We start from the raw sequence: 14,904 nt of genomic DNA on the forward strand, positions 1-14,904 counted from the left end.
TACTCCATGCTTTCTGGTGTTATCAAAGAGTTGGGAGAGCAGAGGCTAATTAATAGAAAAAAAATTTCAGAACAGCTGTTGGCAATACTCTCTGGCTTCTGCATATGTGTAAGTTTTGCACTGACACTGCACTCACATTGGTGCATTATGTATAGCCTACAGGACAAATCTGTCATTTTTGTATAATGTTTTGGGTAGGCTGTTATGCTTGTTAGTTAATGCTAACCTTAGGATTTTTTAAAATGACCCAACCTGCTGGTCTGTAAGTGCACATCCTCTAGCTGACTTAGTTTTATGAAGATCCAAAGAAAGGGCTGAGGGTTTAATATCTGATTTGACTTTATGAGCCACCTTAGGTAAATTGCTTAGCAGCACTTATCTTTCAGAGGTGATAAACACCTGTATCATCATATGATTCTGCTGGAAGTCGTGATTGTTTATCCTTTCTGGAGTTAAACTGATGCAGATTTCTTTTTTCTTTTGCAAAATAAGGATGCTATTGGTGTTGGTAACGTTAGTTTTGCTTATAGAGCAGCTAAGACTCAGAGAAAAGAAGATACTGTAATTTGTTACAAAATAAGTTTATAAACAGTGCATACCAGTATAAATAATACTGAGATGACGAATCTGTGAATAACTTGGTATTTTGCTGTAACAGCAGAAAAAAAGGAATAGTTTGTTATTGGAAATTTAATATCAGCTGGCATCTTGTATCCTTATGACCAATACAATGTTGTTTTGCTTTCTTACCACATTGTACTATGGGCTTTGAAATGCTCAGACTTCATCGTATGTCCCTAATTAAGGCAACCAGATCAGAACTCTCTGTCTAAATGTTTAATAAGTAAGTGTAGTGTGTGTATAATGGATATATCAGCTTTAAAATCTGTAATTGAAACATTATGTAGGACTCTGCAGACAGATAATAAATTTTTTTTATTGTTTCCTTTGGAGTGAAATTCAAGATCATTTGAAAGGTTTTTAAGACCTCTACAAGCGTAACATAGTCATATGATCTTTGGCTCAGTAAAGCATTGAGTAAATTAAGTACTACATTAAAACATGCATGCTTAGTCACAACAGCAAAATAAGGTCAGGAAAACCGTAACATACTTAACTTTCAGGCAACATGTTTTTCAAAGCATGTTACTGTGTGGTTTTAAAGCTGACTGGTCTGACTGAAGCTGACCGCAGTAGAAATTATATGAAAGACTGCATACCAAATACATTAGGTAGAAATGTAATCCAGAATTTACAGTTCTGTCTCTTGTATTAAAGCTTTTGTACAAATGTCTTTCAGCTGTATTTGCTCTGAAAGTATGGCTATTCAGCTGCATCTCTTGTGGCAAACAAGGCTGCTGCTCCTTGTTTTGTATTGTCACTGAAGCCCTAACTAATTTGAATACCTCTCATCTAGGGTGAGTCGTTTTCTCACTGTGTCTTTAAGGCTTAATTTTCATTCTGTGTTTTTCTTCAGGCACTGGTAAGGACAAAGATAAACCTCTGGGCCTCTCTGACCTTGAGACTTTGAGCTGTAACTTGACAGCTTACCAGAACAAGCTGGAAGATATGTCTAATGAGGTAACGCTTGCACTGTTTGGCTCTGTATGTATCGCCTTTGGCCTGCAGCAGTACCTACACTTTGTTTGTAAAAAAAGGTCAGAAGAGTGGGAGTGTTGAGTTGACAGCTTCACGTACACCCAAAGAAATAATCTCTGTCACTACTGTTTCTAAGCGTATCCTGCAGTGAAGTTTTACTTACATCTGGGGCAAGAAGGAGAACAGATTTTTTTTTCTTTTTAGTTTAATTTGGTTTTGTTCTCTTATTAAACCTGTTGAAAGTATAATTGTCAATAAACATTCAGGAAAACAGGCCATTCATATCTAGGATTTCAGTTAACAGATGATTTAAGAGTTGAACAGTGTGTACTGCAGTATTTCTAAATATGCAGCAACTTCAGCCTCAGCAGTCATTGCTATCAGTTATGTAAATGTGCATGCCCTTGTAAATTTAAAAAGTGGGATAATTTTCTGAGATAAGTGTGTTTACTGTGAAGTTCCTCTTGGTGTTATTTTTTGGTGTGTTTTTACCTTTCAAGTAAAATAAGACTGTGGCAATATTTTCTTTGAATTATCTAAGACAATATAGGAAATATTTCAGTTTTGGAAAAACTGTCTTACCCTTGAAAAAAGCCACAATCTTGCATTTATTTTCTCATTTGTATTGCTAATATGAATAAATTAAACCTCTTGAGTGTAAATGTTTTATGAATTTGTGGCATTAAAGGCTGTAGAGAGAAGTTAACTGCTCTATTAGAACATTCTGTGCAAACTTGTAATTGGCTTATCTTTGGATAAAATTAGCAAATACAGAAAGTCGAGGTTTTATTTAACAAATGCATTGTCAAGCTATTCACTCACAATGTCAAAAAAAAAAGGCAGATGAAAACGTATATCAGCTTTGCCCCCTTTATTGGGAAAAGAATGGTCTCCCACAAGACCTTTGAGTTTGTTCAACAGGAGCAAAAAATAAGTGACCATGGAAACAATTATACTTTTGTAAACAGCAAGGACTCTCAGGTCTCTCCCAGAGAGATAAGAGAACCAATGTGTGTAGTCATTATGAAACTCTACTGAGACCCATGTCTGGAAGCTGCAGAGTAACTAGGAGCATACTACCCACAGTGAATTGTTATTTGGGAGGAGGAATGTCACGTGATAGGCAGCACAGTTGAAAAGTCGACTCAGCAGGCTTTGGCTTAGTGATGTGCTTTGTTGTGAAACTGTGCCAGAGACAGCAGCGGGGAGACCAAGGGGGTGGCTACTAAGAAAGCAAGGAGAATTTTCTGACAGGAAGAACAATGAACTGTCCAGGAAAATAAATCGCAAGCAGAGCAGGACCAACTGATGGCCTGCCACAGGACTTCCCAATAGGACTGTGTGTGACTGACCCTGAAGTTGTCATACGGAGCCAGAGATCACTGAGCATCTTCATAGTGCACAGAAAGGGCAGTGCACTGTCCTTCTTGATCACTCCCACCCCCAAAGATAATGCTGCCTCTTTTTATGTGTTAGCTATGCTTAGAAATAGAACTTTTAAAATAATACAATAAGGTATAAAGGGACTATGAAGGGTGCTGTGCAATAAACACAGGATGTCTTAAAACACAGCAGTAAAGATTTAGTTTTGAGTAATTATGTAGTGCATTTTTTTACAAAGATATTTTCAATAAGACTCCACCTGATTGTTACTAATATAAGTGTTCGTCTGTATGTGTACATGAAATAAGGCTGGCAAACTTGTTATGTATCACCCTTAATGTAGTGCGCTAAGCATTAAATTAAATTATCTAGATCATCTGAGTGACTGAAAGGTGTGTGTTTTGTTTTTGACAGATAACAAGCTTTTGACTTTCTATATAGTGCAGAGGCTAGAATATGTTTGGGAAGAGAGAGAAGGCTACTAAACCAACACAAAGTCTGGAAATACTCCACTAGCATTTTGTAATTTACTGTATTTATTTCTAAGGATTCTTCGAGGTCTTCTAATTTTAGATAAAATAAAAATGTAATTTCCAAAGTAACTTTACTGTATTTATTTCTAAGGATTCTTCGAGGTCTTCTAATTTTAGATAAAATAAAAATGTAATTTCCAAAGTAACTTGCAAATTTGGTAAATGGATTATTTTACTTGAGTTGCCCCTTAATGCTGGAGTGTTGGCAGTAATCTGCACTATAATGCTTTATTTCAGGCACGTATTACTAACTTCATCATCAAGTAATCAAAGGTACAGATTCTAGTGATGTGTCATCTTTTTTGAAAGTGGAAAAAGAAGCTAGTACACTTTGTGGTCATGGGCTACCTCTAGGATGGTTGCTGTAACACTGCAAATAGTTCAGTAGTCACTGTACTTCTTGGAACGTTGTTGCTTTTTACAGTTATGTGACTACCATCCAGCGCTCAGCAAAAATTAGAGACCATGCTTGTATGTGGACAGTTTCTGCAAATGGCCACTGATTTCAAAACCTTTTTATTTCAAACCACTCCCCAGATCATAATCTGAATTTATTAAATCTCAGGTGCAATCCAAAGCCCATCTTTTGGTCAGATATTTTTTAATGGGAAAGTTAACAGGGGAGTCAGTTAAGGATTCTGCCACTGTTATTTACTGTAAATAATTTTCAAAGAGTTATTTAGTGCTTTTGTAATGGCACATTATTTTGATTGTATGGAGTATGAATATTATCAAAGAATTTAACTTTTTAAAAACATTTTTGTGCAAAATTAATCCTTTATATTCAAGTGATTATGTGACCTTTCTGTAAAAACCTGTTTGACCTCTGTATTTTTCACAGCTTTGGAAATTGAAGGTTTTGTGTGGAAAGATGGCAAAAGAACTTGAGATATCCAAAGAAGAAATATGTACTTTAAGTCAAGAACTTAAGGTATGATATAAAGAGCTTAATATAAAATTTGAAAGTTCTGCAAAAAGTATCTTTCTGGATTTAAGGTATCTTTTCTTCTTTGCAGAATAAGTCTCTGTATCATTTTATCCTGTTGAGCAAGCTAGTTTACTTTGCAAGCTTGTGTAAAGCCATGTCACTTTATTCTGTTTACCATCTTAGCCTACATAACTGATCATTTCAATCACTGCACTGCTGAAATAATTTGAAATTGACTTATCATTTTGCATAGTATTATTTTATGTTGAAATCAGCATCAGTGTTTTTTCTCTTAACTTTTTCTCAAGGAGATGATTTAATTCATATTGTATTATACTCATATGAAAGCGCATTTTATTTAAGGTGTCCTTTCCTTTGTTAAATTTTGGCTTTGTTTGTGTCTGTCAGACAAGTTAGTGCATGTATGGGCATCAGGTCATCCTTAGCACTTGTATGATGTGCAGCCCAAATTTTCTTGGAGTAAAATCTACCTCAGAACAGATAAAAAACACTTGTGAACTCTTTTATTTAGTTTCTACACAATTTTTTTTTTTTTTTGTCTGTTGGCTGACACACCACTTTTGTAATGTTCTGGCTGGTTACTTCAGTGGCCAAGGAAATGAGGAAGTCCTGAGGTCATGGTTAAACTCAGTCTCCCAACGGGTAGTGTATTATGACTGCCAAAATACAATGTATCTAGTCCCAGAGTTTCTCAGATTTTTCTGTTAGGGATATGCTGCTTTATCACTTCAGTTTAGTCACAGACACTTCCTCAACACTTACTGAATATTCATGTTAATTGATACTTGCACATGATCTGTCTTCTGATTTGAACTTTCTTTACTAATTTATGTCCAGAAGACTTAAGACTGCGGTTTCTGTTCCTGCATCTTTGTAAAGCACCTAAAAATGCTGCAACCCATTGCCACAGACTCATGTATTCTTCATGCAAAAACTGAGTTAGCTATACACAGGCAGTGCTGGCTTTTATGCAGTACACCAGTTTCTGAGAACTGTAATTTTTTTGTAATAATGTTATATATATGAGTGAAAATTAGATTTAGTCTGAGAACATTTATGTTAGAAATTTAACATTACTTTAATATTTTAATATTTTCATTGAGAACAATAAAATCTGTCATTGTCTGATGAATTTGAGAGCATTTTTTCTTGTATTTCTTATATAAGCATCTGTGATTATATGAAAAAACCCCAATGCTTTCAGTTTGACCTTTAGTAAACTTTTCCAGTGCTGGGAGTCTAGTGCTTGTAGGAGAGGAAAGGATGTGTATCTGTCCACTCCTTCTCAGCAATCTTTTGGCTGAAAAGGGGTAGCGTATTAAGTTTTTTATTTACCTTGTGATATTTGGTACTTATGACATGATGATTGTATTTATGGCCTTTTCTAATTATTAGTTTCTTCCCATAGTCAAACCTCCAAAGAGTCTTAATAGTGCTCTCTGTGTTGTCTACCATCTCATCTGTAACAGATCAGAGATTTACTTATGAAACTAATGTATCTTTTCACTATCTCTGAGAGCTCTCCGCTCTGCAGGGTGTTCTGCATCTCAGCTGTGGGGGTAGAGGGGATTATGAAGGAAGGTCACTGCATTGTGGAGCTTTTAAATCTGAGATGGAATTCTGATGCTGTCTTGTTACAAGTTTTGGGGAAGGACTGGTGTAAATTTTGAAACTCTGTTATTGATGAGATACATCCAGCTTAGCCTGAAGTCTTCTGAACACATGTAGCTGTATTACTGTTTACTTCCTCACATGCTTAGCGCTGGACTGAGGTAACATTTTATAGAGTAAAATTCTTACCAGCGTTTCTGTTCCATGCCTCTGTTCTACAGGAAGCTCAGGATGACCTAGCTGATGCCAATAAAGAGTTAAATCGTCTGCACACTAAGTATTCAGACAGAGAGACTTTAATAGGAACTTTAAAAATGGAACTACAGAGTGTACGGCAATGCTGGGAGAAAGAGAGAGTACGTGCCACAGAATCTGAAAATGAAATCCAGAAGCTTACCAGGGCTTACCAGAAGGATATGGAGGTATTATCAGAGACAAGATGACTGTCAAAAAGAGTCTTTATTTAATCTTGACTTTATACATTTACATACATCAAATAGTTTCTCTTAGTCTTAACAGATTTATCCCCAAAATATGATTTTAAGATATGTATTTTGAAATATGTGTTTAATATCTACAAGATCTCAGGACATACTGGTTCTCTTTCTAACTAATATTTTAACCCTTGCAGTATTTTGAATTTTAGAACAGAGCTATGCCTGATGCACAGTTTCAAATTGAAAGTTAATAAAAATGTTTTGCAACTGGAACATACAGTAGCTATTAATTGCTGATTCACACGTCAATAGATAGCAAATGTGAACTTGAGAGAGTTTTGCCTGCATACCACAAAACCTAAAAATTCTTATTTGTGACCTGGTAGCTTATTGAGCTGTACTCTATGTGGGATTTGCTTCCCAAAGACTTATTTCAGAACTATTATCTTCCTCCTTATATTTGTTTAAAGATACTAGTTGCGTTGCTTTCCTCCCCCCCATAAAGCAGTTCTGTAGAAGCAATAGTAATGATACACTTTATCATAGTTGTTGTCCATGTTGAGTTCATTACTTCCACAAATTTGTATACGAATGCCAACTGAGTAAAAAGGAAACATTCTTTCCACCTCTTTAACAGTCTGGTATTTAAATAGTGTCCACATGAAGCAGCTGGAATTGCTATACACATCAGATAATGATTACAGTGAAGGAAACTAGAAGCCTGGCTATATTGTAAAGTCAGCATGTCCACAACACTGTGGTTGCATTCAACATGTGTGAATTGATTTTGGGTCTTGGGATCCTTTTTTTCACTCCAAATGGATCATTATCATTCTTAGTTTGTCACAGTTCAAGCGAAAATGTAATGATGGTGGCAATCTGGATTTTCTTTGGGGATTTAGGAAGTCTGCTAGAAACAAGGCTAAACTAAACCAAATTACAATTTTTTATTGCCTACAATACCATGAAATAATTGTGAGAAAATGCACCTAAGTTTAAGGGAAAGGGCTTATAAAAACCATAGTTCCCCATCTCAGTTATGCACAGTTTTGTAATATAAAGCCTCATCCAAGGTCCCTGGAAAACAATGAGAACCTCTACAGTGGTTTATTAACTTTGAATAAAGTCACTGTTTCTTACAGCTTTTCAGGAACAGCTTTCTGTTGTTATCTTAATCAAAGTTGCTAAGTTGCGTGTATGTAGTAAAAAGATGAAGGCTGGGACTTCTGTTGTATGCTGTTGATGCTAGATGTGTTTATATCTTGCATCAATTTATTATATTAGTGACTCAAATCAGTGTAAATGAATGAGGCATGGCTTGTGGAATTTAACTGCTGAAGCTATAAGCCTGTTCTGTCTAGCTATTTTGTCATACATAATCCATGCAGAAACAAATTTTAAAAGACTTTAGAGTGATAGTTGTATAAACAGTGTGTCTTGCTGCCTGGCCATCAGACAATATTCTGCCTGCTACACAGATTATGGAACTGGGTGCAACTTGAATGTATCTGAAATTCTTAGCATGAATGATTAAGTTGTCTCTACTTACAGCATGGTCATGTTTGTGACCACTGTAGGACTGGGCTTGCTTCATTTATATACTACATCCAATTAGACAAATTTTGTAAAAACTGTTTTCTTACTCTGGCTTTAATATGTATGGCTGCAATTATTAACCAGGAATTAGAAAATTTTGAAAAGGTTTGAGACTGAGCTTTCAGTGTTTTTTCACCTATGTGCAGCTCACATTGCTACACTCGTTGGATTCTAACACTGTTCAGATACAGCAGTTAATTTTTCTTTTTGTCTCAGGAGAAGCTAACCTTCCTCCATGGCTTATACCAGCGTTTGGTAGCAGGCTGCGTGCTTATAAAACAACCAGAAGGCATCATAGATAGATTCTCTTGGTCTGAGCTTTGTGCAGTCTTGCAGGAGAATGTTGATGCCCTGATCTTAGACCTCAGCAGGGCTAATGAGAAGGTAAGTGTCCTTAGGCAGCAGCTACCGCTATTAAATTCAGTGACATTTGTCCACATCACACTATCATTAAAAAGGACTGACATTCATCTTATTTCAAAAAGAATTTGGACGTTAATAATTCAGTACCATTAATTATGGCTTGTCGACAACTCAGTTTGATGCCATTGCTGTGGGCATGTAAATGTGACTGAAGTCTGTATGAAGTCTCTAAGCTCCACTTTCTGTGCAGGACATGCTAATAGTACTAGCCAATATTAGCCACAGGGACCTAATTAAAAGAAAATAAATTAATCTTACTGATGAAGCAATTCAAAGAACTTAGTAATTTACACTAGTAAAGCCAGTCTTTATTTTAGCATAAAACAGAAACAAAATGCACTCCAAGAACATCATCTCTAAATTAAATGTTTATGATTCAGAGGTACTATCTGAAAAAATACCATTGTGGTTTTTTGGTTCAAGTGTAACTTTTGGATTATGTTATTCTATACAGAAATACAATGGAAAAATACTCTTTTTTTTTTTTTTTAAGTCAATGTTTGTTTAAAGGAGAGGCTGTACTTTTCTGAATTAATATTAACAAGCTTACATGGTCTTTCTTCTGAGAAATCCCTGTGTTTTTAGGGAAGACTCTTTTAAAATAACTTAAACTAGCTGCACTAACTAACATGTGTCACTCTTTAGAATTTCAGTTTATGTTCTGGATCCACTGATCTGGCCAGTCCCACATTCTGGTAAAGTGGCTTTGCATCTTGTCTGCCCTGATACTTTGATCTTGAGGCATAGGAAGGGAAAAGCTCTTTCACACATTTCTTGTCTGCTGGAATTGTGACCACTCTTCTGGCCTGAGTAAGGGACAGGGCTGGTTACAGTGAATAGTTTTGACTCTGCTCATCATTTGTTAAATACCCCAGCAGTCAATTAGTAGAGAAGGATATAATAAAATCTGGATTGTGCAGATGTACATTGGGTGTACATTTCTGTTTTCCTTTTGAAGCAGAGGAATAAAGAGAATGGAAGGGAAGGGAAGGGAAGGGAGTGAACATCGTTGGCAGTGTCCGAGGGGGGGGTTGTGTCTTATTGTATCTTTCTTTTTAATTGAGCATGGTTATTGAGATTGGTTGTGCTGTCTTTAGGGCTCTTTTCATGTACTTACCAGCTTTTCAGGGATTTGGGACAGCATTGTTGCCTGTCTTGTACTTGCACTCTGAGAATAATTTTTTTTCTCCTGCAGTTTTGTGTGATATGTTTGGAAGGCATCTTGCTGATGTTATCTAGTAACAAAGTGTAGGCATGTGAATTTAGAGGTCGTTGTTAGCTTGATGAATTCCTTCATTATTTTGCATGGGAGCTGAGAAGTTAAACTACAGAGTGAATCCATTCATGCTTGTTGAAAATGCATCATAAACTAATGAGCTACTTGTGAAAAAAACATTCTGCATGCTAAAATTTTCTGAAATTATTTTAATAATAATATCTGGAATGTCTTGGCTTTCCAATAAAACAAAAAGTAAAATTAAGAGCTGTTTTTTTCATTATTACTTGCAATTCTTGCAAACTGCTAGAGGACTGGGATACTCAGATTACTAATTTAGCAGCGCAGCATTTAATGCACTTCCTTCAAAAAATATGAGAAGTGTTCGGTTCAGGTTTCTTACAAAGACAGGAAAAGATATCTGCAAGGTGGTATAAGGATGATAAAACTGAAATTCCAGAAAAATTCATTATTCCAAATTATGTCTCAGTTCTGTTGCAATATTCAAGTAAGTAATCTGTTATAAAATGCTTTCACTTAATTTTAATAAAGATGTAGACAAAAATACAATTTTTATTTTATGCTGGAATAGTCTGTACTTAAAATGATATGTACAATTAAAGTAAAAAGGTATTTTGAGAGGTAAAAGAAATGTTTTTAAATGCTTGTTGCACAGATATCTCACCTAGAATATGTTTGTAAGAGCAAGTCCGATACTATGAAGGAGCTTCAGCAGAGCCAGAAAGAGGCTTTTAGGAAAATGGCTGAACAGATGAGAGCACGGGAAAGCTGTTGGCAGAAACAAAAAAAGTACCTGGAACAGCAGTACTTAGGTCTCCTTGGGGAAGTTTGTGCAAGGGCACAGGTATGATGCTGTGAATGTCTGGTTTCTTCATTTTTTTTTTTCCTTGCAGATATTTCATGGATTATTTCAGTAGTTTAAGATCCTAACCAGTTTAAGTTTTTTGGGGGGGAATTTTGGTATATCTTTAAAATGAAAAAAAAAACCCAAACAAACCAACAAGGTGCTAGTATTAACTTCAGTTGTAATAAGAAATGAATTACTTTGCTAAAACATTCCAGAAATTAATCCCTTAGTTTGTTCTAGCAGTTACAAGTGGGTTTTTTGAATAATTTTATAGGGCAGCAGTTACTTTTCCAATATCAATACATTCCAAAGACTCTGTAGAGTAACAGCAAAGTAGTGTCATGTGAGATTAAATTTAGGTGTATACATTCTGACCTTAAGAGCCAATCAGCAGTTACAGTGGTAGTCTCCAACAGTATTAAAGGACTTAATTATACAGATACTACAGTGAGCAGTGGTTCAAAAGTGTAAGGCTGTTGTCGCCGATAGTTAGAAAAGTTACTTGCAATCTAAAATTTTCACTATTATACTGCAATCACAATTCACTGCCTTTACAGTCCCACTCCTTTTTACATGTTTATGTTTACAGTGTGAAATAGAGTAAATAAGAGATGTCTTGTTACTTGTGAGTGCCACCTGAAACTTACTTCATCAGAACACTGTATGTGACTCAGATTTTGGCCTTGCAAGTATTTGCACTCTGAAAAACGTTTATGAATGAAGTACTCTCTAGACAGAGCAATTTATGGTAATTTCTTGGGAATTAGTTAAAGTCTTGTATCTGTTTTTTGCTTGATATTTACATTTCACATTAAATCTTGGCAATGTTAAAAACATCCCTGTGAGTGGAATAAGTGGCATCAAGACCTATATTAAGTTCCTCCAAGATCCTTTAGTTTAATTCTCTGAAATCATTGCCAACAAAAAGAATGATGAAATGAGGAAGCTTATTTTAATTTCAAAAAATGCTTTTCCTTCCTTTCCCTTCCTGGAATCTATAGGGTCCATGGATATCTGCTGTTAAGGCTGTCCTAATCCTGATTGCTTGATTTTCATAAGACTTTACTGTCTTTTACCTATTGCATTTTGCACCTTTTAGCCATATTTGTGTGCAAGATCACTGCTCTGTTGGATCAGAGGTGTGCAGACAGACTAATGTAGCCTTACGTGGAAAAATGTGCTACAAGTTACAGAATGTCTTCAAAGGGTCTTTTAGATATTACTGTGTGCCAATGTCTACATAAAGATACAGAATGCAGTATTTAAATTTTATTAACAAGCTTTAGTAATTAGATTTTATAGAAGATGTATAATAAGTGTAAGTGGAATATAATTTGTGTTTAGTTGTACAGTTGTGGGTCTCATTACTCTAGGACTTTTATTCTAGCACTATAAGGAAACTTCAGCAATTTGCTGTATTTTCCATCCAAATATCTGAACATTAATGACAAGCAGTTCAATGACCTAATCTCTCGCAGGTGTTAGTTCCTTTCTAGAAAGGGAAGATGAGTGATTTTTGCTGTCCTGCACCAAGCTAATGGTACATTGTGGGATACATCCTTTTGTTTATAATTTTGTCTTCAGCTAGTGTTCTGTGCCTTCTTCTAGACATTTTCTCCTCAGACCTCCTGTTTTGAGACTTTCTTAATTTTTCCAGTTGTTGGAAAATTTCTGAAGGCAAACTAAAGACTGTAAATTCAGACTCTTAGAAGTTAACTGAAAGCCCTAGCTGCACAGCAATATGAGTAATGTATCTTGGAAATCATTGTTTTGGTTTCTTAGAGTTAGGGCTTTTCAGAACGGTCTCCTTATGATTAAAATGTAATATTGCAAAATTTGGGTATTTCAGTAGCAGGGAGACCTGCCACCACTTCTGTCCCCAGCCAGTACTTTTCAGGGTCCCTTACACCAATATAGGCTCTATAGATGTTAATAAGTAGTAGTTCACAGCTGTTACTGTAGGTCAGATGGCTGGTGTAATCAGAAAGCAGTTTCACTGTATTTCTGTAGGGCAGAAATTCCCAGAGTGGCCTTATCACAGATCAGCAATAAACAAGGCACACTACAGATACCACTTTTCTTTGTCTGTAGTCTCCATGCTTGGAGAGTCAATGGGGCTTAAAACGTGTATCATTTTCCCCTGCCTTTTGTAGTAGGGGTGCAGTCCGCTTGAATTGGTAGTGTGCCATTTTGAAAATGTTACTCTGCCTGTTCCTTAGCCTCACACAAATTATTTATTCAGACTGTGCACAGTCTCATAGGAAATGTCCTCTGAATTTTAACTATCAGTTATTGTTTGTTTATTATATAGACATTTATTAATCTGTCCTCCCCCCCCCCTTTTTTTTTTGTGTCAACCACTTAAAATAGAAGGGTTTTGTTCTGATATGCAAAAAACATGTTGTAGGAGAAAAATCCTGTGCCTATTTAAAAACCATTAATTTCAACAGAAAAATAAAGGGATTGCTAAATAATAAAGGAGAAAAGCCCTCTTGAGAGGGAAAAAAAAAAAAAAGTTTTTTTTTTTTTTGGTTGGTTGGTTTTTTTTGGGGGGGTTGTGCTTTTTTTTTTTTTTTACAGCAAGGCAGGTGAGTTAGTTAAAGGCTGTGGTATCTTGCAATTGTATCAAAAGTCAGTGCAATCAGTGCCAAAGGAGAAAAAGTCCAAGTAACTATCCTGTTCCTGACCCATCAAGTGTCTTTGATAGGCTTGTTTTGTCCATGTACTTAAAACATAGGAAAGAAATGGAGGACAGTACTGTTGATGTTTATTAGATGTATAGATGTATGTTCTGTAGGAAAATAAAACAGCTGAAATACAGGAGAAGCTTTTGAAGTCACAGTATCGTTATATTTATATTTTCCAGTTTTGTTTTGTTGGCAGATTAAAGGGTAAGGACCCAGTAAGATGTAGGATCAAATGGTGCTGCTAGTAGTACCTGCATTTTTGCTAAGAATTCTTGGAACCTCCCAAGTGCTACAACCCAGTGAGCTCCTACAAAGCTCAAACACCAAAGAGAACCAGCTTGCCAATGTTTAGGAAAAGAACTCAGTGTCCCTTTTAATACCTTTTAAGATTGAAAGAAAACACTAGAAACTGTGGGATAAGAAAAAAGCAATTATTAGCTGGTGAAAACAAGGTGTGTTTTCTTACAAAACTTCTACATTTCTGTAGTCAGACATTGCCTTGTTAACTTTTGCATATTACCATATAGCAATAAGCATAAAAACATTAAGCTTTTTTAAAAAACAAGCTTTGCTTAGCCAGAGCACTGAATACTGGTGATGCTGCCCAGCAGCCCTCTAGGGATCACATTTTGTTTACTCAGATATTGGCCTTTCACCTGTGATGGCCAGAAACCATAAGTTGTTGCCTAAGTTCAGTTTACCTTTTCAGTTCCTTCCAGTCATGCTATCTGGGATTTCTTTTCTGTAAAAATCAAACACTGTAAATAATGCAGTAGCACTGAAAGTACTGTACATGTTCGTACTTAATTTTAGAATAGAAAAGTGACATGAGGCCTGTAAATTGCATTTTGTAATTAAACTTTTCAGTTACCTGCTCTATTTTTGCATTACTGGGAGTATTTTAATAACACTAGAAATTGTTCCTCTTCCCAAAAAACAGTAAAATATTTGTTTGGTTAAAGACATTCTGAACTGACTAGAGTATATGTCTATAGAAGCGTGGAATCTTTCATTTCCATTCAAGGTTTTTTTTTTCACCTGTTGTGCCTGAGGGATGGAGGAGGGAGAAGAAACTAAGGTGCCCTCTTTATAATTTGCTTGGGACCTGTGCCAAATAGAACACATGGGAATGTGACCAGATGACACCATTTCACTTCTCTTTTGGTCACTGCTAACGTGAATAATCTCACCCCATTTTTATTAAGCTCTATAAGGTCTAAGAGAGGTTAGGTGAAGTGTAGCATAATCCTTGTCATTCTATTCATGTTTTCCTTATTGTGTCCCTGTATTGTAACTGGATCATAAGCATTTAACTTGAGCTTGTGGGTTCTTTCGGAACAGTGCCTAGATTTTCCTGTCTCATTATACCACTGGATCCTATTTAAATGTAACCTCAAGTAATTGTTCCATTCACAGAGGGCTGTCATGCATGAAGAAGCCTCTCTTAAGTTGCTGACATCCCTATGTAGTGTGTTGATTCCTATTCAAGAACTTCATGTTATGAAAAGCAACCAATCTGTATGATCTAACCTTAGTCCTGGCTTTCCTCAACTTCCTAGTGTCTTCATTTTGCTAAACTGGTTTACTGTTGTGAATGTCCCT

At 35.9% G+C, this 14,904-nt stretch overlaps 1 protein-coding gene across 1 annotated transcript in view; it reads left to right on the forward strand.

Moving 5' to 3' along the window:
• CCDC171 (coiled-coil domain containing 171) overlaps nt 1-14,904 on the forward strand; it is a 144,349-nt gene that overhangs the window by 54,318 nt on the left and 75,127 nt on the right. Inside the window, exons 10-14 of the mRNA XM_010001935.1 lie at nt 1,478-1,581; nt 4,357-4,446; nt 6,297-6,497; nt 8,325-8,492; nt 10,424-10,612. Coding sequence (XP_010000237.1) covers nt 1,478-1,581; nt 4,357-4,446; nt 6,297-6,497; nt 8,325-8,492; nt 10,424-10,612 — 752 coding nt within the window. The remainder of the gene's footprint in view (nt 1-1,477; nt 1,582-4,356; nt 4,447-6,296; nt 6,498-8,324; nt 8,493-10,423; nt 10,613-14,904) is intronic.

The sequence above is a fragment of the Chaetura pelagica genome, unplaced genomic scaffold (assembly GCF_000747805.2).
Source record: "Chaetura pelagica isolate M959 unplaced genomic scaffold, ChaPel_1.0 scaffold345, whole genome shotgun sequence".
Classification (NCBI taxonomy): Eukaryota; Metazoa; Chordata; class Aves; order Apodiformes; family Apodidae; genus Chaetura; species Chaetura pelagica.